This window comes from Oncorhynchus keta, chromosome 14 (assembly GCF_023373465.1).
Source record: "Oncorhynchus keta strain PuntledgeMale-10-30-2019 chromosome 14, Oket_V2, whole genome shotgun sequence".
Lineage (NCBI taxonomy): Eukaryota > Metazoa > Chordata > Actinopteri > Salmoniformes > Salmonidae > Oncorhynchus > Oncorhynchus keta.
Window position 1 is genome coordinate 36,787,429 of NC_068434.1, and position 25,224 is coordinate 36,812,652.

Consider the following 25,224-nt stretch of genomic DNA (forward strand, 5'->3'; position numbering starts at 1 on the left):
TACATATAAAGTGAAACAATGACTCTGTACAGTTGAAGTCGGAAGTTTACATACACTTAGGTTGGTGTCATTAAAACTCGTTTTTCAACCACTCCACATATTTCTTGTTATAGTTTTGTCAAGTCGGTTAGGACATCTACTTTGTGCATGACACAAGTCATTTTTCCAACAATTGTTTACAGACAGATTATTTAACGAATAATTCGATGTATCACAATTCCAGTGGGTCAGAAGTTCACATACACTTAGTTGACTGTGCCTTTAAACAGCTTGGAAAATTCCATAAAATGATGTCATGGCTTTAGAAGCTTCGGATTGGAGGTGTACCTGTGGATGTATTTCAAGGCCTACCTTCAAACCCAGTGCCTCTTTGAATTTTTGTTTTAGACCTCCACAAGTCTGGTTCATCCTTGGGAGCAATTACCAAATGCCTGAAGGTACCACGTTCATCTGTACAGACAATAGTACGCAAGTATAAACACCATGGGACCACGCAGCCGTGATACCACTCATGAAGGAGACACGTTCTGTCTCCTAGAGATTAACGTACTTTGTTGTGAAAAGTGTAAATCAATCCCAGAACAACAGCAAAGGAACCTGTTAAGGTGCTGGAGGAAACAGGTACAAAAGTATCTATATCCACAGTAAAACGAGTCCTATATCGACATAACCTGAAACACTGCTCAGCAAGGAAGAAGCCACTGCTCCAAAACCGCCATAAAAAAAAGCCTGACTATGGTTTGCAACTGCACATGTAATCTGGTCTGATGAAACAAAAATATAACTGTTTGACCATAATGACCAACGTTATGTTTGGAGGAAGAAGGGGTAGGCTTGAAAGCCGAAGAACACCATCCCAACCATGAAGCACTGGGGTGGCAGCATCATGTTGTGTGGGTGCTTTGCTGCAGGAAGCACTGGTGCACTGGTGCACTTCACAAAATAGATGGCATCATGAGGTTGGGAAACTTATGTAGATATATTGAAGCAACATCTCAAGACATCAGTCAGGAAGTTAAAGCTTGGTCGTAAATTAATTTAACTAGGCAAGTCAGTTAAGAACAAATTCTTATTTTCAATTATGTCCTAGGAACAGTGGGTTAACTGCCTTGTTCAGGGGCAGAACGACAGATTTTTAACTTGTCAGATCGGTGATTCGATCTTGCAACCTTTCGGTTACTCGTCGAACGCTCTAACCACTAGGCTACCTGCCGCCCCACATTCTTTGTGTACTGTATAAACAATATGTGTACTGTATAAACAATATGTGTACTGTATAAACAATATGTGTACTGTATAAACGATATGTGTACTGTATAAACGATATGTGTACTGTATAAACGATATGTGTACTGTATAAACGATATGTGTACTGTATAAACGATATGTGTACTGTATAAACGATATGTGTACTGTATAAACAATATGTGTACTGTATAAACGATATGTGTACTGTATAAACGATATGTGTACTGTATAAACGATATGTGTACTGTATAAACAATATGTGTACTGTATAAACGATATGTGTACTGTATAAACGATATGTGTACTGTATAAACGATATGTGTACTGTATAAACAATATGTGTACTGTATAAACGATATGTGTACTGTATAAACAATATGTGTACTGTATAAACGATATGTGTACTGTATAAACGATATGTGTACTGTATAAACGATATGTGTACTGTATAAACGATATGTGTACTGTATAAACAATATGTGTACTGTATAAACGATATGTGTACTGTATAAACGATATGTGTACTGTATAAACGATATGTGTACTGTATAAACAATATGTGTACTGTATAAACGATATGTGTACTGTATAAACGATATGTGTACTGTATAAATGATATGTGTACTGTATAAACGATAGTCTTTCTATTCATGTTGAGCACTGATTCTAAATTCTGTGTAATCTTTAGTACTATTCTAATTATGTTTTATTTCCTTTATTTTTCCTTTAAACCATTGGCCACATGAAAAAATTTAGCTTGTGTAAATCTCTCCCTTTGTAGCTCCAGTCACTCAGTACCACAGTGCTGTGTGTGTGTGTGACTCTCTAGGGGATGTGGTTACAAGACACCCCAATTTGTTTGAACAGGTGTATTTGCATGCACCTGCAGGTGTGTGTGCGTGTGTGTGTGTGTGTGTGTGTGTGTGTGTGTGTGTGTGTGTGTGTGTGTGTGTGTGTGTGTGTGTGTGTGTGTGTGTGTGTGTGTGTGTGTGTGTGTGTGTGTGCGTGCGTGTGTGTGTTTTGAGTGATAAGGACTGACAGAGCTCCGGAAAATGTCTGTGACTTTAAAATGAACTTGTTCGTGTGAAGCCATATGATGCTGACTGGGAGTGTAATTTCATTCTGCTCCTACTGTACAGTTAGCAGTGTATAAAGGCTACAGTGTGTGCACACCTTTGTTCCAGCCCAGCACTAATACCTGACTCAGATAATGAACTAAACATAGTCTTCAACTTAGATCACAATTAGTGTAGTAAAGAGCTGGAAGCTGGGCTCTCGATCCTTGGTTGGTCAGCCCTGGTATAGACCTGATTATAACAGAGAACAGGTAAGAATGGACAGGGGAAAGGAGACGGGGACACAGACAGACAGACAGACAGACAGACAGACAGACAGACAGACAGACAGATGGTTCTTGAATAAAAAAGATAAAAGCTGAATAAGGTATCTGTCTTGAATAAGTCCCCCTGAATTACAGCACTAGACGAACGCTCTTACTTCAATACTCAGAACTATCTATGTAAATACTGTACACATGTAAATATCACATTATTGTTTACTTAAACTTCAAAATGTCAACAGCTCATCAATGTTAGCCATGCCTGCAGAGAGAGAGGGAGTGAGGGAGAAAGACAGGCAGACAGAGAGAGAGAGAGAGAGTGAGGGAGAAAGATAGACAGAGAGAGAGAGGGAGTGGGGGAGAAAGACAGACAGAGAGAGAGAGGGAGTGAGGGAGAAAGACAGAGAGAGAGAGTGAGTGAGGGAGAAAGATAGACAGAGAGAGACAGAAAGTGAGGGAGAAAGATAGACAGAGAGACAGAAAGTGAGGGAGAAAGACAGGCAGACAGAGAGAGAGAGAGAGAGTGAGGGAGAAAGATAGACAGAGAGAGAGAGGGAGTGGGGGAGAAAGACAGACAGAGAGAGAGAGGGAGTGAGGGAGAAAGACAGAGAGAGAGAGTGAGTGAGGGAGAAAGATAGACAGAGAGAGACAGAAAGTGAGGGAGAAAGATAGACAGAGATAGAGAGAGAGAGAGTGAGGGAGAAAGATAGACAGAGAGAGAGAGGGAGTGGGGGAGAAAGATCAACAGAGAGAGAGAGGGAGTGAGTGAGGGAGAAAGATAGAGAGAGAGAGAGAGAGAGAGAGGGAGTGAGGGAGAAACAAGTTCGCCTTAAATCAGCCATAAATACTATTGTGACAGGGACAATGGAAGCTTATTGTGTTAGCTTTTTTTGTATACATCTAAATATGTGGACATTGTGTCTGATTTCCCTGCAGCCACTTGCCTACAAATAGAGGACCACAACAGAAACAAGTCTTAGACTTTTTGTGTGTATAATCTTCGGCAATTTTGGTACATGTATTGGTTGCCTTGTGTGGCTTCTTTATGTATTATAAAATGTTCAAATCAAATCAAACAAGGAGTGGCATTTGAATGCAAGCTTCAGAACAAAATGTCAATTGCAAAAACATTTCTACCCTGTCTATCTATGGGTAACAGAGTTAGCATGTTATGCTCGACTCGCTCAGTTTTCCACCACAAAACACCAGCAAATTACCAAAAAGAGTAGAACCAGCTCACCAGCTTTTATACCACGATGTCACTATTGTATGTTCAATGTTTATTTTTAAATAAATATTTTAAAAGGAATAGTTTCACCATATTAAAACGAGAGTAATCACTAATCACATGAAATAAATAATCATCTTCAGAAATAATTTTGTCACAGCAACAACATTACTAAGGTTTACAATGATGGTGAAAACTTGGAGAAATGTTGAGGTTAAAGTGGATGAAAATCTTCCTCGAAGAAACAGAGGGGCACGGAGGGGCATGTCAAAATCTTCCTCGAAGTAACAGAGGGGCACGGAGGGGCATGTCAAAATCTTCCTCGAAGTAACAGAGGGGCACGGAGGGGCATGTCAAAATCTTCCTCGAAGTAACAGAGGGGCACGGAGGGGCATGTCAAAATCTTCCTCGAAGTAACAGAGGGGCACGGAGGGGCATGTCAAAATCTTCCTCGAAGTAACAGAGGGGCACGGAGGGGCATGTCAAAATCTTCCTCGAAGTAACAGAGGGGCACGGAGGGGCATGTCAATATCTTCCTCGAAGTAACAGAGGGGCACGGAGGGGCATGTCAAAATCTTCCTCGAAGTAACAGAGGGGCACGGAGGGGCATGTCAAAATCTTCCTCGAAGTAACAGAGGGGCACGGAGGGGCATGTCAAAATCTTCCTCGAAGTAACAGAGGGGCACGGAGGGGCATGTCAAAATCTTCCTCGAAGTAACAGAGGGGGCACGGAGGGGCATGTCAAAATCTTCCTCGAAGTAACAGAGGGGGCACGGAGGGGCATGTCAATATCTTCCTCGAAGTAACAGAGGCGTATGGAGGGGCATGTCAATATCTTCCTCGAAGTAACAGAGGGGCACGGAGGGGCATGTCAAAATCTTCCTCGAAGTAACAGAGGGGCACGGAGGGGCATGTCAAAATCTTCCTCGAAGTAACAGAGGGGCACGGAGGGGCATGTCAAAATCTTCCTCGAAGTAACAGAGGGGCACGGAGGGGCATGTCAAAATCTTCCTCGAAGTAACAGAGGGGGCACGGAGGGGCATGTCAAAACCTTCCTCTAAGTAACAGAGGGGCACGGAGGGGCATGTCAAAACCTTCCTCTAAGTAACAGAGGGGCACGGAGGGGCATGTCAAAACCTTCCTCTAAGTAACAGAGGGGCATGTCAAAATCTTCCTCGAAGTAACAGAGGGGCACGGAGGGGCATGTCAAAATCTTCCTCGAAGTAACAGAGGGGCACGGAGGGGCATGTCAAAACCTTCCTCTAAGTAACAGAGGGGGCACGGAGGGGCATGTCAAAACCTTCCTCTAAGTAACAGAGGGGGCACGGAGGGGCATGTCAAAACCTTCCTCTAAGTAACAGAGGGGGCATGGAGGGGCATGTCAAAACCTTCCTCTAAGTAACAGAGGGGCACGGAGGGGCATGTCAAAATCTTCCTCTAAGTAACAGAGGGGGCACGGAGGGGCATGTCAAAACCTTCCTCTAAGTAACAGAGGGGGCATGGAGGGGCATGTCAAAATCTTCCTCGAAGTAACAGAGGGGCACGGAGGGGCATGTCAAAACCTTCCTCTAAGTAACAGAGGGGGCATGGGGGGGCATGTCAAAATGCACAATTTGGGCACTTTAGCAATTATTTATTCATATAAAAAAATCTGATTTATTAAATTCTCCATGTGGTCTATATTAGAGGGCACTTCATTTGATATAACAGTCTTTTCAAATTCAATATTGGTGCACAATTTCTACTTAAAATATCAAAGGGATGCAAAAAGCACAAATTTGGTGGAATGACCCAGAGAGTGAGAGAGAGAGAATGAGTGGGTGAGAGTGAGAGAGGGAGAAAGAGAGAGAAATAGAGAGAGAGAGGGAGAAAGTGAGGAAAGGTTTCTCTGAGCCCAGAGCCAGCCCTGTCTCAATCTTCCACTCCAAGCTAGTTAGCATCAACATGCGATGATGACTCAAATCACAAGTCGCCACATGCACATAACAAGCCCACAAATGCACGCATACACAAACATACACACACACATGCATACACACACACATGCATACACACACAACCCCTCACTCCAGCCTGAGCCAACACCTCTGTGGAACAATCAGCTTTTTTTTTAACCAATAATTTGATCAATTGATTGATTTATTACACTTCACCAATCGCAGGAGGTAAATATTTAAAAGAAACTCTCTACCCTGCCCACATCCCTGTACCAACATCTCTGTACTGTCACCCCCTATTGTAAGGCTTGAGGAATGTAGTGTACTTGTGATAAGTAGTGTATTTGTGATAAATACACTAAATCCATGTCTACTTAGGATCCAATCATACCAGACCACTCAAATGTGTATGATGTCTGTCCACTCCACAATCACCCCACAGATTTCCCAATTCTCAGAAATTCTTTCTGTAACTGTGAAACTGTGATTCAAACAGTAACATAAAACACAGTAACCAATACTCTCACACACAGGGTAATACAGTCCTCTATAAACCAGACTATTTAAAGATTTATAGTCAGGCTCACACATGAATCACAATAGACCCAGGTGGAGGGAATATAGGGTCCTAGTCACCAAAAATTGGAAGACACACACAAACACAAACCCACATACATACGCCCACATACACACACAGACACAGAGACAGAGAGCGCGAGGGAGAGAGAGAGAGAAAGAGAGAGACAGCACATTCGCGGTGGAAGACATGATTCTCTGTGACACTTCACTGGAAGCAGCCGAGAATGAGGTCCCTGTGCCGTACGCGCTAAAAAGCGTGCGCCCCATCCCAAGAAGACAGACAGCACTGTAGAATTACCAGCAGGCTAATTACTTAACTTCTCTGCTTTGGCTCAAATAGGGCGAAATGTGCTGCTGAAGGACATGTGGATGGAAGGACGGAAGCAAACACACAACAAGTTGTCTATTTGTTTAGGCTACTATGATTTATAACAATTTCTCTTCCGAATTATTAAAGGGGCAATCTGCAGTTGCTACATTCCTTTTTGTATTTACAGTAAATCAATTAATGATATGTAACCATTGATTCTTGAAGAATGTAATTTATAAATGCCTCATGAGCTTAGTTCAACTGTCTTATTACCACAAATGAACCCCCGAAATAGGGTTGTTTTACTCCAATGTTTGGAAACTAAGTAAATGTAAACGTAACTGTATGGCCTCAAAAACGATACTTTTAAAATCATGAATGGTCAGTCATTGCATCCATAGCTCTTTCTATAGCCCCATCCCTCCGGTTTTTTTTTTATTGCGGATTGCCCCTATAAGGTGTGAAGGTGTGAAACATGCAGTTTTGGATTGACGCGCAATTTCAGAAGCAATGGTAGGCTAAAATGTAAAACAACCATGACCACTTTAGTAGAATGAATGAAGTTGAGTTTGTTTACCTGCATGTTGTCTGATGTGAAGTAGGCTTGCTCTCCGATATGAAGGGTTCATCTGTCCTTGCGCTCTCCTCAAAGCAGACTTGCCTCGTGCTGTGATGTCCCCAGGAATCTCACTGCACGGAGAGAGAGATGGAAGGAGGGAGGGTCAGAGAGAGTGAGAGCGAGAGAGGGGGGCGCGAGAAGGACGATGCGCTGTGTGCTCTCTCGAACTCTAACCGTTTTATGGACTGTGCCGTTTGCCCATAATCAATTTGAATATGTAAATAGAAACGCAATTTAATATACGTATTTGAGGAGAGAACAGTTGCAGTTTCGTAAATTTGAAAAACTCACAAAGTAATGGATTGTTAAAGCATCAACTGGGAGCTGCGAGGGGAATTATTTTCCCACAAAAAGGGCTCTTCTTTCATTACTGTTTCATTATGCATCCAATTTATTCTCGTCAGGTGGAGAAGACGGGAAATACAGTGGCGCGTGTATGTGTATAAGTATGAGTATGTGTTTGTGTGTGATGGTTGGTACAGAAACACAATTAAAAACCCTCCCCTGTGAAAACCAAATAAATTTAGGAGACCTCGGCTTGGTCTGAGGCTGCCAGGGGCAGAGAAAGAGGGGGAGAGCGAGAGAATGGGGTTGGAGTGGGAGAAGGTGTGAGAGGGGGGGGAGAAATGGAGAGAGGAAGATAGGAGGGAGGGTGTGAGAGAAAAAGGGGGCAAAGACATTGGATTGGATTGAAAGAGGGTGTGAGAGAGGGAAGGGAGAGAAAGAAAGAGGAGAAAGGAGAGAGAGAGATTGGTGGTGGATTGGGAGATTGTGAGAGAGAGAAAGGGGGGTAGGACAGAGGGTGAGAGAGACCTGGGTGGAATAGCAATCAATCAGGTCAGTCATTTTCTGGAAGTGTTTATTGCATAATAACAAGTTAATTAAGATATCCTGCAGGAGCCACAGGCACAAACGCAATATACTCTGAACATACTCTACTCCCTAGTACAGTGACCCTGCACTATGGCCACCCAGGTCACGGTCTATTCACTCTGCTACCATCTAGCCGACAGAGACAGTACAAGTGCATCAAAGCCTTAACTGAATCCAGGCCATCACACCATCTCCTGTAGTTAGAAAGAAAGAAACAGACAGACAGACAGACAGACAGACAGACAGACAGACAGACAGACAGACAGACAGACAGACAGACAGACAGACAGACAGACAGACAGACAGACCTGTACTCACATATACACTCACACACATACGCCCATACTCACAAACACACACACTTACAGTATATAGAGTCATTAAACACTGGACAATTCAAGTTTCCTGTTTATTTTATATAGTTTTTCACACTGTGTATACTGGACTTCACATAGCTCATTCTAATATATACTGCCTTCAGAAAGTATTCATAACCATGACTTATTCCACATTTTGTTGGGTACAGCCAGAATTCAAAATGAATTAAATTCTCATTTTTTTGTCACCAATATACACACAATACCTCATAATGACAAAGTGAAAACATGTTTTTAGTAATTTTTGTACATTCATAAAACATTACATACAGATATATCTCATATACATAAGTATTCACGCCCCTGAGTCAATATTTTGTAGAAACACCTTTGGTGGCAATTACAGTTTTGAGTCATCTTGGGTATGTCTGCATCAGCTTTGCACATCTGGATTTGGGGATTTTCTCCCATTCTTCTTTTCAGATGTTGTCAAGCTCTGTTAAATTAGACTGGGAGCTGCGGTGAACAGCAATCTTTAAGACTTTCCACAGATTTTCAATGGGCTACAAGTCTAGGCTTTGGCTGGGCCACTCAAGGAGTTGCATATTATTGTTCTGAAGCCATTCCAGTGTTGCTTTGGCTGTATGCTTGGGGTCATTGTCCTGTTGGAATGTAAATCTTCGCTCCAGTCTAAGGTCGTTTGCACTCATCAAGGATTTGCCTGTATTTGTCTCCATTCATAGTTCCCTTTATCCTTACCAGTCTCCCAGTCCCTGCCACTGAAAAGCATCCCCATAGCATAATGCTGCCACCACCATGCTTCACAGAAGGAACAGTGTTCGACAGGTGATGAGCTGTGCCTGGTTTTCTCCAGACAGAGCGTATTGCATTCAGGCCACAGAGTAACATTTTTGTCTCATCAGACCACATAATCTTTTGCCTCATGATCACAGTCTTTCATGTGCTTTTTTGCAAACTCCATGCGTGCTGTCATGTGCCTTTTTCTCATGAGTGACTTCCGTCTGGCCACTCTCCCATAAAGCCCAGATTGGTATAGTGTTGTAGGGACTGTTGTCCTTCTGGCAGGTTCTCCTATCTCAGGTAAGGAACCTCCCTGACCAAGGTCCTTCTTGCCCAGTTTCTCATTTTGGTCGGGCAGCCAGCTCAGGCAGAGTCTGGGTACTTCCATATATTTTTTTTTACATTTCCCAATGATGAAGACCACTGTGCTCTTGGAAACTTTCAACATTCTAGCAATTGTTTTATACCCTTCCCCAGATACAGTACCAGTCAAAAGTATGGACACACCTACTCATTCAAGGTTTTTTATATATTGTTAACATTTTCTACATTGAAGAAAAATAGACATCAAAACTCTGAAATAACACATGTGGAATCATGTAGGAACCCAAAAATACTCATTTTCCACCATAATTTGCAAATAATTTCATTAAAAATCCTGCAATTTGATTTTCTGGATTTTCTTTCCTCATTTTGTCTGTCATGGTTGAAGTGTAACTATGATGAAAATTACAGGCCTCTCTCATCTTTTTAAGTGGGAGAACTTGCACAATTGGTGGCTGACTAAATACTTTTTTGCCCCACTGTATTTTAGATTCTTCAAAGTAGCCACCCTTTGCCTTGATGACAGCCTTGCACACTCTTAGCATTCTCTCAACCAGCTTTACCTAGAATGCTTTTCCAACAGTCTTGAAGGAGTTCCCACATATGCTGAGCACTTGTTGGCTGCTTTTCCTTCATTCTGCTGTCCAACTCATCCCAAACCATCACAATTGGGTTGAGGCCGGGTGGTTGTGGAGGCCAGGTCATCTGATGCAGCACTCCATCACTCTCCTTCTTGGTCAAATAGCCCTTACACAGCCTGGATGGGATGGCGTATCGCTGAAGAATGCTGTGGTAGCCATGCTGGTTAAGTGTGCCTTGAATTCTAAATAAATCACTGACTGTGTCACCAGCAAAGCACCCCCACACCGTAACTCCTCCTCCTCCATGCTTCATGGTGGGAACCACACATGTGGAGATCATCCGTTTACCTACTCTGCGTCTCACAAAGACAGTGTGGTTGGAACCAAACATCTCAAATTTAGAGACATGAGACCAATGGACAGATTTCAACTGGGCTAATGTCCATTGCTCGTGTTTCTGGACCCAAGCAAGTCTCTTCTTATTATTGGTGTCCTTTGTAGTGGTTTCTTTGCAGCAATTCGACCATGAAGGCCTGATTCACACAGTCTCCTCTGAACAGTTGATGTTGAGATGTGTCTGTTACTTGAACTCCGTGAAGTATTTATTTGGGCTGCAATTTCTGAGGCTGGTAACTCTAATGAACGTATCCTCTGCAGCAGAGGTAACTCTGGGTCTTCCCTTCCTGTGGTGGTCCTCATGAGAGCCAGTTACATCATAGCTCTTGATGGTTTTTGCGACTGCCCTTGAAGAAACTTTAAAAGATCTTGAAATTGTCCGTATTGACTGACCTTCATGTCTTAAAGTAATGATGGACTGTCATTTCTCTTAGTTTATTTGAGCTGTTCTTGCCAATAATATAGACTTGGTCTTTTACCAGATAGGGCTATCTTCTGTTTACCCCCCCCCTACCTTGTCACAACACAACTGATTAGCTCAAACGCATTAAGAAGGCACATCTGTTAATTGAAATGCATTCCAGGTGACTACCTCATGAAGGAGTGGCTTTGGGACAAGTCTCTGAATGTCCTTGAGTGGCCCAGCCAGAGCCCAGACTTGAACCCGATCGAACATCTCTGAAGAGATCTGAAACTAGCTGTGCATTAACGCTTCCCATCCATCCTGACAGAGCTTGAGAGGATCTGCAGAGAAGAATGGTCGAAACTCCTCAAATACAGATGTGGCAAGCTTGTTGTGTCATACCCCAAGAAGACTCAAGGCTGTAATCGAAGGTGCTTCAAAGGTAACCAAAGGTGCTTCAACAAAGTACTGAGTACTTTGGATCTGAATACTTATGTAAATGTGATATCAGTTTTTTATGAATCTTTGTCATTATGGGGTATTGTGTGTAGATTGATGAAGGATTTAAAAAAAATCCATTTTAGAATAAGGTTGTAACCGAACAAAACGTGTAAAAAGTCAAGGGTCCTGAATACTTTCCGAAGGCACTGTATACTGCTGTACATATTCTTACTATATATATTTTGGTCTATATTCGCATGAGTTGCATTTGGATTACTGATTGATTTCTTGTTTGTAGTTTTTTGATAACTTTTTATTGGTGCACTGTTAGGCGCTAGCATTCCAAACATTTCATTGCACCTGCAATAACATCTGCGAAACTGTGCACGCGACCAATAAATGATTTGATAAGGAAACCATAAACAGAGGTCATGTGAGTGAGGGCAAAAAGGTTGTCCCAGCTGTTGTCCTACTTTAGCTAAAGCCATTTCCATGTAAAAAAAAAACATGAGCTCTAACATGTCAAGTTAAAATGTGGTGTCAAAGGAAAGCTAAGAGTCTATTTATAAAGCATATATAAACGTTTCAACCATTTTCCATGCTAAAAATGTGGAATAAGCAACGTCTTTCTTTGATTTATGGTCAAACAGATGGAAAAGGAGACTTAGAAAACATCTCGCGGAAAAAGTATTAAAATGTATCAGAAATACATCACAACCCAATAATCTTGAAGTAAAGACCCATTCCATCTAATATTAACATTTATATTTCATTTTGCAGAAATGATTTGCCTTCTGTAAGTTTAAGAAATACTGCCTACCCACTGGGCACACCACAACATTTAGACTTGGAAAATTGGGTAATATTTGGTTGAGACATTGATCAATGAGATTACAACCTTCTGTAGATTCACCCACTCACAAAGAGTGGTTGGCAAACGTTTGTTGAATTCCCAATGTGTTATCAACATGCATTCAACAATCTAAAAGCACAACCAAATTCCAAGGGAAAAACAATGTCTGATTTTTGGTTTAGTTGTCAACTAAATGTGTAATCATTGCACTTTAATCCATTTAAAAGCACAACAAAGTTCAAATGGGTAGTTAAATGTTATTTACTTTATTTATACAACAGTTTAATGTGTTATCCCTGTGCTTCAGCTAATAGCATAACCAAATTACCTGGATTGCAGTTGAGATTACATTAAAAGTACAAAGGATCAATGTGGTTTGAGATTCTGGGCAGATTATTATAGCACTTGTGAAGATCTCCACAGACTTGCAATTCTGAAAATGCACACTTTCTTTGATTACATAAGAATACATTTATAGAACACAGTAAAACTCCAAATGTGGCCATGGATGTGTAACTCATTAAAAGGTTGAATAAATACTGTTACATCAACTTCAGGCTATTCACTGTATTACAAAAGCACTATTCAATTGTTGTGGACAACGCAACCATTATAGAAACATTTAAAGGAGATGCATCTACTGCTTGAATAGTTCTGTCTGAGCCACTGGCTTAATCCTATTCTTGAACTTTTTCCTTTAGTTGGAGATGTGAATCGAACATATCAATTATTAACTTAATCAATGCCGGAACGCACCAAATCTGAACCAAACATAGGTGTCTATGTGTTGTGCATAATTAATCAGTCATCTACTGCTGTACACTCACACTACTGTACACTGTTCACTGAAATGGCTGTCTGTGAGGGTGTCTCTCTTTGTCTCTATCTCTCTTGCGATCAGCCTTCCCTCTCTCTTTTGTAGCCATATTACCCAGTGCAAGCGGTCTTCCTTGGGTCAATACTCATTACACACACGGATCCTTCACTGCAGACCACTGACTCACACACACACATGTGCGTGCACGTAGCAGTGTGTATGTCTATAGCTACATTGAGGAAGGATTACAGTTATTAGACGATTGAGTGGCTCGGCAGGGCAAATAATCAGAGTTAGGGTCGATTCCATCTCAACCGCAAAATTATTTCACTTCACATAATTGAAAATGTCCTCATAGCAGATTATGGACTGACGTTTTCAGTGGAGATATTTCACTCGTTGAGCCATCCCTGGCTCACAACAGCACAGCCCAGTACAGTAAATACTGGTACTGCTCCCAAACTAGACCATGCAGGACTTTACCATCTCATCAACAAGACAAATAAACATTTAATTAAATATTATAAAGTAGCTATACACTGATTACCAGATTCCTTTGTAGAAACACAACATGCATTGATCTAACAAGCTGACGTCTCCATAAACCACATCAAACTGGTTTTATCTAATATGACATGCCCTCATGTTCCTCAGTGTGTGTGTGTGTGTGTGTGTGTGTGTGTGTGTGTGTGTGACAGACAGAAACAGTTTTCACATAGAAGTCAGTACATGATAGTAGAGATCATCGCTACACACGCATGCACGCACGCACACACGCACGCGCACGCACACACTCACGCATGGGTTGCGTATCAATCCACCGCATCCACATCTGTGGTGGAAAATGTGGCCGAGCTACAGCGGTGTTTGTCAGACCATGAGACATCCCGAAAATCGATCTTCTCACGAAAACGTCTATAGCATCCGAACGGTTTGATAACTAATAATTGATACATATTACTCCACTACAGACACACGCACGTACGGAAAGAGTCACACGATGGTGTTCTCTGTTTTGCTCTACATTCTGTTGTACGACACCCACAAGTATCACGGGACTCATCTGATAGTAACCGGTACTGTTTTGTTTTTTACATTGAAGTATGGAAAGTGTAAAAAAAAAATATATATATTTGCTTAGCTTTCTTATATCTCAATTTTTCTCCTACTTTTTGACTGTCTGTTTTGCCATTTATGAATGTGCTACTCAATGCGTTTCTATGGGCTATAGCAGTAAAGGCAGTTATATATTTTATCAAATATTTTTTTTCATATACAATACCAGTCAAAAGTATGGACACACCTACTCATTAACAGTTTTTTAAAATTTATTGTAATGGTCTACATTGTAGAATAATAGTGAAAACTATGAAATAACACATATGGAATCATGTAGTAACAAAAATGTGTTAAACAAATCAGAATATATTTTATATTTGAGATTCTTCAAAGTAGCCACCCATTAACTTGATGACATATTTGCACACTCTTGGCATTCTCTCAACCAGCTTCATGAGGTAGTCACCTGGAATGCATTTCAATTAACAGGTGTGCCTTGTTAAAAGTTCATTTGTGGAATTTCTTTCCTTCTTAATGCATTTCAGCCAGTCAGTTGTGTTGTGACAAGGTAGGGGTGGTATACAGAAGATAGCCCTTTGTAAAAGACCAAGTTCATATTATGTAAAGAACAGCTCAAATAAGCAAAGAGACAGTCCACCATTACTTTAAGACATGAAGATCAGTCAAAACGGAGAATGTCAAGTGAAGTTGCAAAAACCATCATGTGCTATGATGAAACTGGGTCTCATGAGTACCGCCACAGGAAAGGAAGACCCAGAATGACCTCCGCTGCAGAGGATAAGGTCATTAGAGTTAACTGCACCTCAGATTGCAGCCCAAATAAATGCTTCACAGAGTTCAAGTAACAGACACATCTCAAAATCAACTGTTCAGAGGAGACTGCGTGAATCAAGCCTTCATGGGCGAATTGCTGCAAAGAAACCACTACTAAAGGACACCAATAAGAAGAAGAGACTTGCTTGGGCCAAGAAACATGAGCAATGGACATCAGACCGGTGGAAATCTGTCTTTTGGTCAGATGAGTCCAAATTTGACATTTTTGGTTCCGACCGCCATGTCTTTGCGAGACACAGAGTAGGTGAATGAATGATCTCCCCACATGTGGTTCCCACCGTGAAGCATGGAGGAGGAGGTGTGATGGTATGGGGGTGCTTTGCTGGTGACACTGTCAGTGATTTATTTAGAATTCAAGACACACTTAACCAGCATGGCTACCACAACATTCTGCAGTAATACACCATCTCATCTGGTTGGCGCTTAGTGGGACTATCATTTGTTTTTCAACAGGGCAAGGATTCAAAACACACCTCCAGGCTGTGTAAGAACTATTTGACCAAGGAGAGTGATGGAAAAGCAGCCAACAAGTGCTCAGCATATGTGGGAACTCTTTCAAGACTGTCAGAAAAGCATTCCTCATGAAGCTGGTTGAGAGAAATCTAAGAATGTGCAAAGCTGTCATCAAGGCAAAGGGTGGCTACTTTAAAGAATCCAAACTTTTGTCTGGTACTGTATATATATATATATATATATATATATATATATATATATATATATATATATATATATATATATATATATATATTTGTTATACCTACAGAGGACCTAAAATTCTAAATCAAATAGACAAAGATGGCTATGAGACATAAAGATGTATTGGTCAAAATCAATGAACAGCCAAACAACCAGTTTGATCCATGAGAAAGACCATGTACAAAGTGAACAGAATCTACACTTCCATAAAGATTACTTTGGGAGGAAGATGGAAGTTCAATAAAAGGTATTTACTTCTCATTAAAACCAACATGTTCAGCCTTCAATAAAGCCTTCATGGTGGAGCTTTAGGAAGTGGACAGAACATAGCTCAGGGACAGTCAGAGACTTATCTTGGAGGTGGGGAGGGGGCGATGGATGTAGAAACTTTGTAACCCTGGAAACTGTTGCTAAGTAGCGGAACGAGGGATGCAGGGAAAGAGGGACAGAGATGGAACTGTGAGGGTGTGAGGAAGGAAGAGCAGAGAAAAGTGGGGGAGACCTGTGTGTGTGTGTGTGTGTGTGTGTGTGTGTGCGTGAGTTAATATATATTATATAGCCTATGTCTTTTATTTATACATCACATGCGACCCATGATAAAAGTATCTAATTTGTATGTTAACAAATTATATTACATGAATTATCTGACTATCTGACTCCATAAATTTGCAAGAAAGGATTAGGCAAAGAGTTGATGTTGACTAGCAAGAATTGGTCTGAGAGTAAAATACTAAAGGCAAATAGATTTAAGGACATTGTAAAATGAATGATAACATTATGCAAGGCATAAGCTTAAGTTACAAGGCAATGCTGACATTAATCAAGGAATTTAGTATATAGACATGATCAGACAGGGAGAGAGAGACAAGGAATCCATGTCTTGAGCCATGGCCCATAGCTCATGGGAGAGGGAGAAAGACTGTATATCTAACCACAGCAGGTCAGGAACAAAGATCAGAGAAAGAGAGACACAGTGAAGCTAAAACCCTTTTATCACCATTTGACCATGTTTAGATTCCAAATCTGAGTTATTGACCAATAGCATTACTGTTGAGCTAACTTCCAATCAGATATCAGACCTACAGGATGTCATCACAACAGCACCTACTGCTTTACAGAAGTGTGACGGAATTGGGGATGTGGGGAGCAACACAGAGAAGGCTAGATTTCTGAGAAGACAATAAAACCTTTTGCATACAGTGTTGATAAAAGAGAGATAGAAGTTTGGGCTGCTCTGTGTGTGTGTGTCACGTCCTGACCTTAGTTCCTTTATTATGTCTCTATTTTAGTTTGGTCAGGGCGTGAGTTGGGGTGAGCATTCTATGTTTTCTATTTCTATGTGTTTGGCTTGGTATGGTTCCCAATCAGAGGCAGCTGGCAATCGTTGGCTCTGATTGAGAACCATATATAAGCAGCCTGTTTCCCCACTATGGGTAGTTGTTTTCTGTGTCTACCATACAGAACTGTTTAGTGTCGTTCACTTGCGGTGTTGTTTTTGGTCATTTAGTGTTCTGTTTAGTTTATTAAACATCATGAACACTTACCACGCTGCACCTTGGTCCTCACCTTCTTCCACCAACGACAGCCGTTACAGTGTGTGTGTAACATGGAGCATTAAAGTGCTTTTACCCTCTGTGGACTCTGCCCTTGGCTGGTAGGATAAAAATAACCAGGGTCTGGCTGTCCTACACCACAGTAGCCTACAGACACACACACGCAAGCACACATGCACAATTACGCACACACACAACATTTCCATTCAATCTCCTCTCACTTCAGTTCATTCCTCTTGATGCCTAGTTGAACTAAAACATGAGTTCTCTCTTTTCTTCTCTCCGTCCCTTCTCCCTTTCTCCACTCTTTTTTATCCTCTCCTATCTCAAGTCCTTAGGAAATATGATTGACAAAATGTGGACAAAGAGGACATCTAATTCATATGCTAATCCATGTGGGTTTGATTCCAGCACGGTCGGACAAGTTAACTATAAATCAATTTGGATTAAGGCAGAGATCGCCAACCTTTTCTAGCACGAGAGCCACCTAGAGATAGCACAGTGGATCTGGGCTGATTCCGGCTGAGAGTCGGGGCACTCGGCTGCGAGTCAGACTTGTCCGACGTCATGTGGCCAGGGTCTGGGTCGCCTTAGGCAGTATTACTTATGGCTAGGATGCAGCGATTGAGCTCGGGCCGATTCCGGTGTGAGTTATCTGGCCCAAATGTATTACTTGGGGGTCGGGCCAATTCCGGTGAGAGTTATCTGGCCCAAATGTATTACTTGGGGCTCAGACCGATTCCGGTGTGAGTTATCTCGCCCAAATATATTACTTTGGTTTACTTACTAGTCTGTTCAACCTCTCTTTCGTATTGTCTGAGATTCCTAAAGATTGGAAAGCGGCCGCGGTCATCCCCCTCTTCAAAGGGGGAGACACTCTAGACCCAAACTGTTACAGACCTATATCCATCCTGCCCTGACTTTCTAAAGTCTTCGAAAGCCATGTTAACAAACAGATCACCAACCATCTCGAATCCCACCGTACTGTCTCCGCATGCAATCTGGTTTCCGAGCTGGTCACGGGTGCACCTCAGCCACGCTCAAGGTCCTAAACAATATCATAACCACCATCGATAAAAAACAGTACTGTGCAGTACTGCCGTCTTCATCGACCTGGCCAAGGCATTCGACTCTGTCAATCACCTCATTCTTATTGGCAGACTCAACAGCCTTGGTTTCTCAAATGACTGCCTCGCCTGGTTCACCAACTACTTCTCAGATAGAGTTCAGTGTGCCAAATCGGAGGGCCTGTTGTCCGGACCTCTGGCAGTCTTTATGAGGGTGCCACAGAGTTCAATTCTTGGGCCGACTCTTTTCTCTGTATATATCAATGATGTCGCTCTTGCTGCGGGTGATTCTTTGATCCACCTCTATGCAGACGACACCATTCTGTATACTTCTGGCCCTTCTTTGGACACTGTGTTAACAGACCTCCAAACAAGCTTCAATGCCATACAACACTCCTTCCGTGGCCTCAAACTGCTCTTAAACGCTAGTAAAACTAAATGCATGCTCTTCAACCGATCGCTGCCCACACCCGCCCGCCTAGCATCACTACTCTGGACGGTTCTGACTTAGAATATGTGGACTATTATAAATACCTAGGTGTCTGGCTAGACTGTAAACTCTCCTCCCAGACTCATATTAAGCATCTCCAATCCAAAATTACATCTAGAATCGGCTTACTATTTCGCAACAAAGCGTCCTTCACTCATGCTGCCAAACATACCCTTGTAGAACTGACTATCCTGCAGATCCTTGACTTCGGCGATGTCATTTAATAAAATAGCCTCCAACAATTATCATTGACTGTACGTTTGTTTAACCCATGTGTAACTAACTCTGTGTTGTTGTTTTTATCTTGGCTAGGTCGCAGTTGTAAATGAGAACTTGTTCTCAACTGGCCTACCTGGTTAAATAAAGGTGAAATAAAAAAATAAAAAATCAGCTCCTGGTATATGTCCATTAAGTTTATGGAGGGGTCAATTAAGGAAGACATCCTCTTCTGCAAACCAGGACAACTGGATATATATTTTTTTTAAGTACTGACATCAAATGGACTTTGGTGGTCAAGATGTGTTTGTATCTGTTCTGATGGTGCAAAAACCATGACAGGGAGACGTAGTGGAGTGGTAACGCGCTTGCAAGCAGTTGCTCCCAAAGCCACTTGGGTACACTGCATTATCCACCGAGAGGCTCTTGCTTCCAAGGGAATGCCTGACAGCTTGAAATACGCTTTGGACACTACAGTGAAAATGTTAAAGCAAGGCCCCTGAACTCTTGTGTATTTTCTGCATTGTCTCTGAATTGAGAGACGAGCTTAGAGTTTTCTTTACTGACCATCATTTTCACTTGTCTGACCTCTTGCATGATGATGAGTTTCTCACATGACTGGCCTATCTGGGTGATGTTTTTTCTTGCCTGAATGATCTGAATCTAGGATTACAGGGACTCCCCGCAACTATATTCAATTTGCGGGATAAAATTGAGGCTATGATTAAGAATTTGTAGCTCTTCTCTGTCTGCAATAACCAGGACAACACACATATTTCTCCATCATTGTATGATTTTTTGTGTGCAAATGAACTCAAGCTTACAGACAATGTCAAATGTGATATAGCGAAGCACCTGAGTGAGTTGGGTGCGCAATTACGCAGGTACTTTCCCGAAACAGATGACACAAACAACTGGATTCGTTATCTCTTTCATGCCCTGCCTCCAGTCCACTTATCGATATCTGAACAAGAGAGCCTCATCGAAATTGCAAGAAGCGGTTCTGTGGAAATGTAATTTAATCAGAAGCCACTGCCAGATTTCTGGATAGGGCTGCGCTCAGAGTATCCTGCCCTGGAAAATCATGCTGTTAAAAGTCACTGATGCCCTTTGCAACCATGTACCTATGTGAGAGTGGATTCTCTGCCCTCACTAGCATGAAAACTAAATACAAGCATAGACTGTGTGTGGAAAATTATTTAAGACTGAGACTCTCTCCAATACAACCCAACATTGGAGAGATATGTGCATCCTTTCAAGCCTTCTCATTAACCTGTGGTGAGTTATTCACAATTTTCAATGAACAAATAAGGTTTTATATGTAAAATGGTTAAATAAAGAGCAACATTATTGATTATTATTATATTATTATTTGTGCCCTGGTCCTATAAGACATCTTTGTCACTTCCCACGAGCCGGGTTTTGACAAAAACTCACACTCAATGTATAGTATAATGACTGTGTGGCAGGCTTACAATGATGGCAAAAAACAATATTTGAGAGTGCGCTGGCCCTGGTGCTAGAGGGGGTACGCAGCTGGAGGTTGAATGTTTGAAGGGATACGGGACTATAAAAAGTTTGGGAACCACTGGCTTAGATGTTAAAATAGTTCTTGGTAGAACCCTCTGCAATGGGTTCTACCCAGCACTAAAAAGGGTTCCCCTATGGGGACAAACCGAAGAACCCTGTATGGATCTACTTAGCATCTTTTTTTCTTCTAGGGTAGTCACTGTTCCCTCTACACCCATCTATACCCAGAGTACAACCAAAGTAACCTGCACTCCTCTCTCTATCTGTAACACAGCTCTCACAGCGTTAACTAATTTCCCTCTGAGAAGAGGGCGTTTCGCCCTGTCCCCTTATCTCGCCCTGTCTCTGGCCCAAATCCCACATCTCTAAAAAGCAATTTACAGACTAGACAGAGAGAGCAAGAGAGCACTGAGAGAGAATGAGACAGAATGAGAAAGAGAACAAGAGAGAGAGAGAGAGAGAAAAGAATGCATTAGAGAGATAAGTAAGGTGGAGTAATGAGCAGAAAAGCTGAGTTGGCAGAAAGGGCACTCCATGACAGAGTGAAAAGCATACTGTATACGGAATATGTAGAGGAAAGAAATCATTGCCTGACCACTGAATTTACACTGAACAAAAATATAAAAGCAACATGTAAAGTGTTGGTCCCATGTTTCATGAGCTGAAATAAAAGGTCCCAGAAATGTTCCATATGCAGAAAAAGCTAATTTCTCTCACATTTTGTGCACACATTTGTTTACATTCCTATTAGTGAGCATTTCTCCTTTGCCAAGATAATCCATCCACCTGACAGGTGTGGCATATCAAGAAGCTGATTAAACAGTATGATTATTATCCATGTGCACCTTGTGCTGGGGACAAAAAAAAGGCCACTCTAAAATGTGGAGTTTTGTCACACAACACAATGCTGACTGCAGGAATGTCCACCAGAGCTGTTGCCAGAGAATTGAATGTTAATTTCTCTATCATAAAGTTTGATTTGACATCAGCAAAACACTCACCCACACAATGCCATACACGTGGTCTGCGGTTGGGAGGCCGGTTGGACGTACTGAAAAATTCTCTAAAACGACGTTGAAGGCGGGCGCTGGGTGTGGGTGAGAGGTTTGCTCATGTCAAATCAAATCAAATTTTGCAAATAGTCTGGGAAGCTATTTGATTAGCTGCTCAGGAGTCTTATGGCTTGGGAGTAGAAGCTGTTTAGGAGCCTCTTGGACTTAGACTTGGCGCTCTGGTACCGCTTGCCATGTGGTAGCAGAGAGAACAGACTATCACTAAGGTGGCTGGAGTATTTTTATATTTTTAGGTCCTTCCTCTGACACCGCCTGGTATAGATGTACTAGGCCGTACGGTGATGTACTAGGACGTACGCACTACCCTCTGTAGTGCCTGCTGTCGGAGGCCGAGCAGTTGCCATACCAGGCAGTGATTCAACAAGTCAGAATGCTCTCGATGGTGCAGCTGTAAAACCTTTTGAGGATCTGAAGACCCATGCCAAATCTTTTCAGTCTCCTGAGGGGGAATAGGTTTTGTCGTGCCCTCTTCACGACTGTCTTGCTGTGCTTGGACCATGTTAGTTTGTTGGTGATGTGGACGCCAAGGAACTTGAAGCTCTCAACCTGCTCCACTACAGCCCCGTCAATGAGAATGGGGGCGCGCTCGGTCCTCCTTTTCCTGTAGTCCACAATCATCTCCTTTGCCTTGATCATGTCGAGGGAGAGGTTGTCAGGTCTCAGACCTTCTCCTTACAGGCTGTCTCATCATTGTCGGTGATCAGACATACCACTCTTGTGTCATCAGCAAACTTAATGATGGTGTTGGAGTCATGCCTGGCCGTGCAGCCATGAGTGAACAGGGAGTACAGGAGGGGGCTGAGCACACACCCCTGAGGGGCCCCCGTGGCGGATGTGTTGTTACCTACCTTTACCAGCTGGGGGCGGCCCCTCAGGAAGTACAGGTTCCAGTTGCAGAGGAAGGTGTTAAGTCCCAGGGTCCTTAGCTTAGTGATGAGCTTTGAGGGCACTATGGTCTTGAACGCTGAGCTGTAGTCAATAAATAGCATTCTCACATAGGTGTTCCTTTTGTCCAGGTGTGAAAGGGCAGTGTGGAGTGCAATAGAGATTGTATCATCTGTGAACCTGTTGTTGCGGTATGAAAATTGGAGAGGGTCTTCCCTTTGTAGTCTGCAATAGTTTGCAAGCCCTGTCACATCCGACTAGCGTCAGAGCTGGTGTAGTACGATTCGATCTTCGTCCTGTATTGATGCTTTGCCTGTTTGATGGTTTGTCGGAGGGCATAGCGGGATTTCTTATAAGCTTCCGGGTTAGAGTCCCGCTCCTTGGAAGCGGGAGCTCTACCCTTTCTGGTTGGGGTATGTACGTACAGTCACTGTAGGGACGATGTCCTCGATGCACTTATTGATAAAGCCATTGATAAAACTGGTGCTTCCTGCTTTAATTTTTGCTTGTAAGCCGGAATCAGGAGGATAGAATTATGGTCAGATTTGCCACATGGAGGGCGAGGGAGAGCTTTGAATTCGTCTCTGTGTGTAGTAATGGTGGTCTTGAATTGTTTCTCCTATGGTTGCACATTTAACATGCAGATAGAAATGAGGTAAAACTGATATGTTTCCCTGCATTAAAGTCCCCTGCCACTAGGAGTGCTGCCTCTTGATGAGCATATTCCTGTTTGCTTTTGGCGGTACACAGCTCATTGAGCGCGCTTTTAGTGCCAATACAGATGAAAACTCTGTAGGTAGATAGTGTGGTCTACAGCTTAACATGAGATACTCAGGCAAGCAAAACCTTGAGACTTCCTTAGATATCGTGCACCAGCTGTTGTTCACATATATGCATAGGCCCCCGCCCCATGTCTTACCAGAGGCTGCTGTTCTGTCGATGTAGTGTATAACCCCCAGCTGTATGTTCTTAATGTCGTCGATCAGCCACGACTCGGTGAAACATAAGATATTACAGTTTTGAATGTCCTGTTGGTAGGATATACATGCTTTCAGCTCGTACTTTATTTTCCAGCGATTGAACATTAACTAGCAGGACGGAAGGCAAAGGAAGATTAGCCTGATCCTCACAAGGCACCCAGATCTTTTTTCACTAAATCTCCATTTCTCCAGCGAATCACGGGGATCTTGGCCTGGTCGGGTGTCTGTAGTAGTAAATCCCTCCCGTCCAACTCATTGAAGAAGAACTCTTAGTCCAGTTTGAGGTGAGCAACACAGTTCTGATGTCCAGAAGCTATTTTCGGTCATAAAGAGACGGTAGCAGCAACATTATGTACAAAACAAATGACAAACAACGCGAAAAAACAAACAAAATCGCACTGTTGGTTGAGAGCTGATAAGGCGGTAGCCTTCCCCTCCGGGGCCATCGTGAGAACGTCAACGTTGTGAACAGAGTGCCCCATGGTGGGGTTATGGTATGGGCAAGCATAAGCTACGGACGAGCACAATTGCATTTCATCGATGGCAATTTGAATGCACAGAGATATCATGACAAGATCCTAAGGCCCATTGTCGTGCCATTCATCCGCCACCATCACCTCATGTTTCAGCATGTTAATGCACGGCCCCATGTCACAATGATCTATTTAAATTGACTGATTTCCTTATACGAACTGTATATCTTTGCATGTTGCATTTATATTTTGTTCAGTATAATTCCACTGCTCTATCGCTACATATATTCAGTCTGAGACTGCCATTGTTGAAGTCGTAGATGCTGACATCAATGAGAGGGGCGTTGTACAAAACAAGTCATCCGCGATTGGATCGTTTCTAACCAATCAGAGCATTAAAGCCAATCACTAGTTCCGAAAGTATGCTTTACCCAGGTGTTTAGGCTCTGGCCCAACCAATCGGTTTCTGGGACCAATGAGAATGATCGGAATGTGTTCACATTCCAATAGCCTCTACTGAGTCCGCAACATCTGGATGTTCCTGTTTTCAGGGGAAATGGAAAGAGAGCTTTTTGGATGTTAACAAGGCGACAAATCCAGACTCGCTGTGTAGCAGAAACATTAGTGGGTGAGGCATTTGGCCGAAGCGATATGGATGGGTGTAGCCAGGCAAGAAACATCATACTTCATATAGGGTACTGGGTGAATCTTTATGAGTTGCCTGGAACAAGAGATGTGGTGTGATAAATGACTAAGGATTGTGCAGCAATAACAATAGAAAGGTTGCTACTGTACTTTTAAAATGATTAGAATGCATGGGCATAAATAATCAGAAATAACCATTTAATAAACATGGCTGGAGGAAGTGAAAAGCAAGGGAGGATAGAAAGAGAGAAAGGCTGGAGGAGAGAGAAATGCAAGGGGCTAACCAGAAAAGAGACTGACCTGTTACCAGAGGACTAGACTGATAAAGACATGCTCAGTTAAGCTGTGATAGCTCCCTCAATATTTAATTAACCACTCACATCAAGATAAAGATGAATTACTTTATGAAATTAAAGTCTTCAGGGGATAAAGTCCCTACCCTGGCTTCCTCCCTGATGAGGGGGAAGGATGGAATCATTGTCTGGAGTGAGCAACCTTTGAAAGGCAGTCTTTATTTTACCTCCAGTGGAAGTTGGTCACTTTCACTGAATCTCAGTGATGCGTAAACTTGTCACAGAACACTGCAAACTGTGAAACATGGAAATAAAGGTTTTATGAGGGAGCATCAGAGATTGA

At 42.3% G+C, this 25,224-nt stretch overlaps 1 protein-coding gene across 1 annotated transcript in view; it reads right to left on the minus strand.

The window, feature by feature from the left end:
- Positions 1-7,343, minus strand: part of kcnip3a (Kv channel interacting protein 3a, calsenilin) — a 45,851-nt gene extending 38,508 nt beyond the window's left edge. Inside the window, exon 1 of the mRNA XM_035785961.2 lies at positions 7,219-7,343. Coding sequence (XP_035641854.1) covers positions 7,219-7,224 — 6 coding nt within the window. The 5' untranslated portion in view covers positions 7,225-7,343. The remainder of the gene's footprint in view (positions 1-7,218) is intronic.
- Between the last annotated feature and the right edge of the window lie 17,881 nt (positions 7,344-25,224).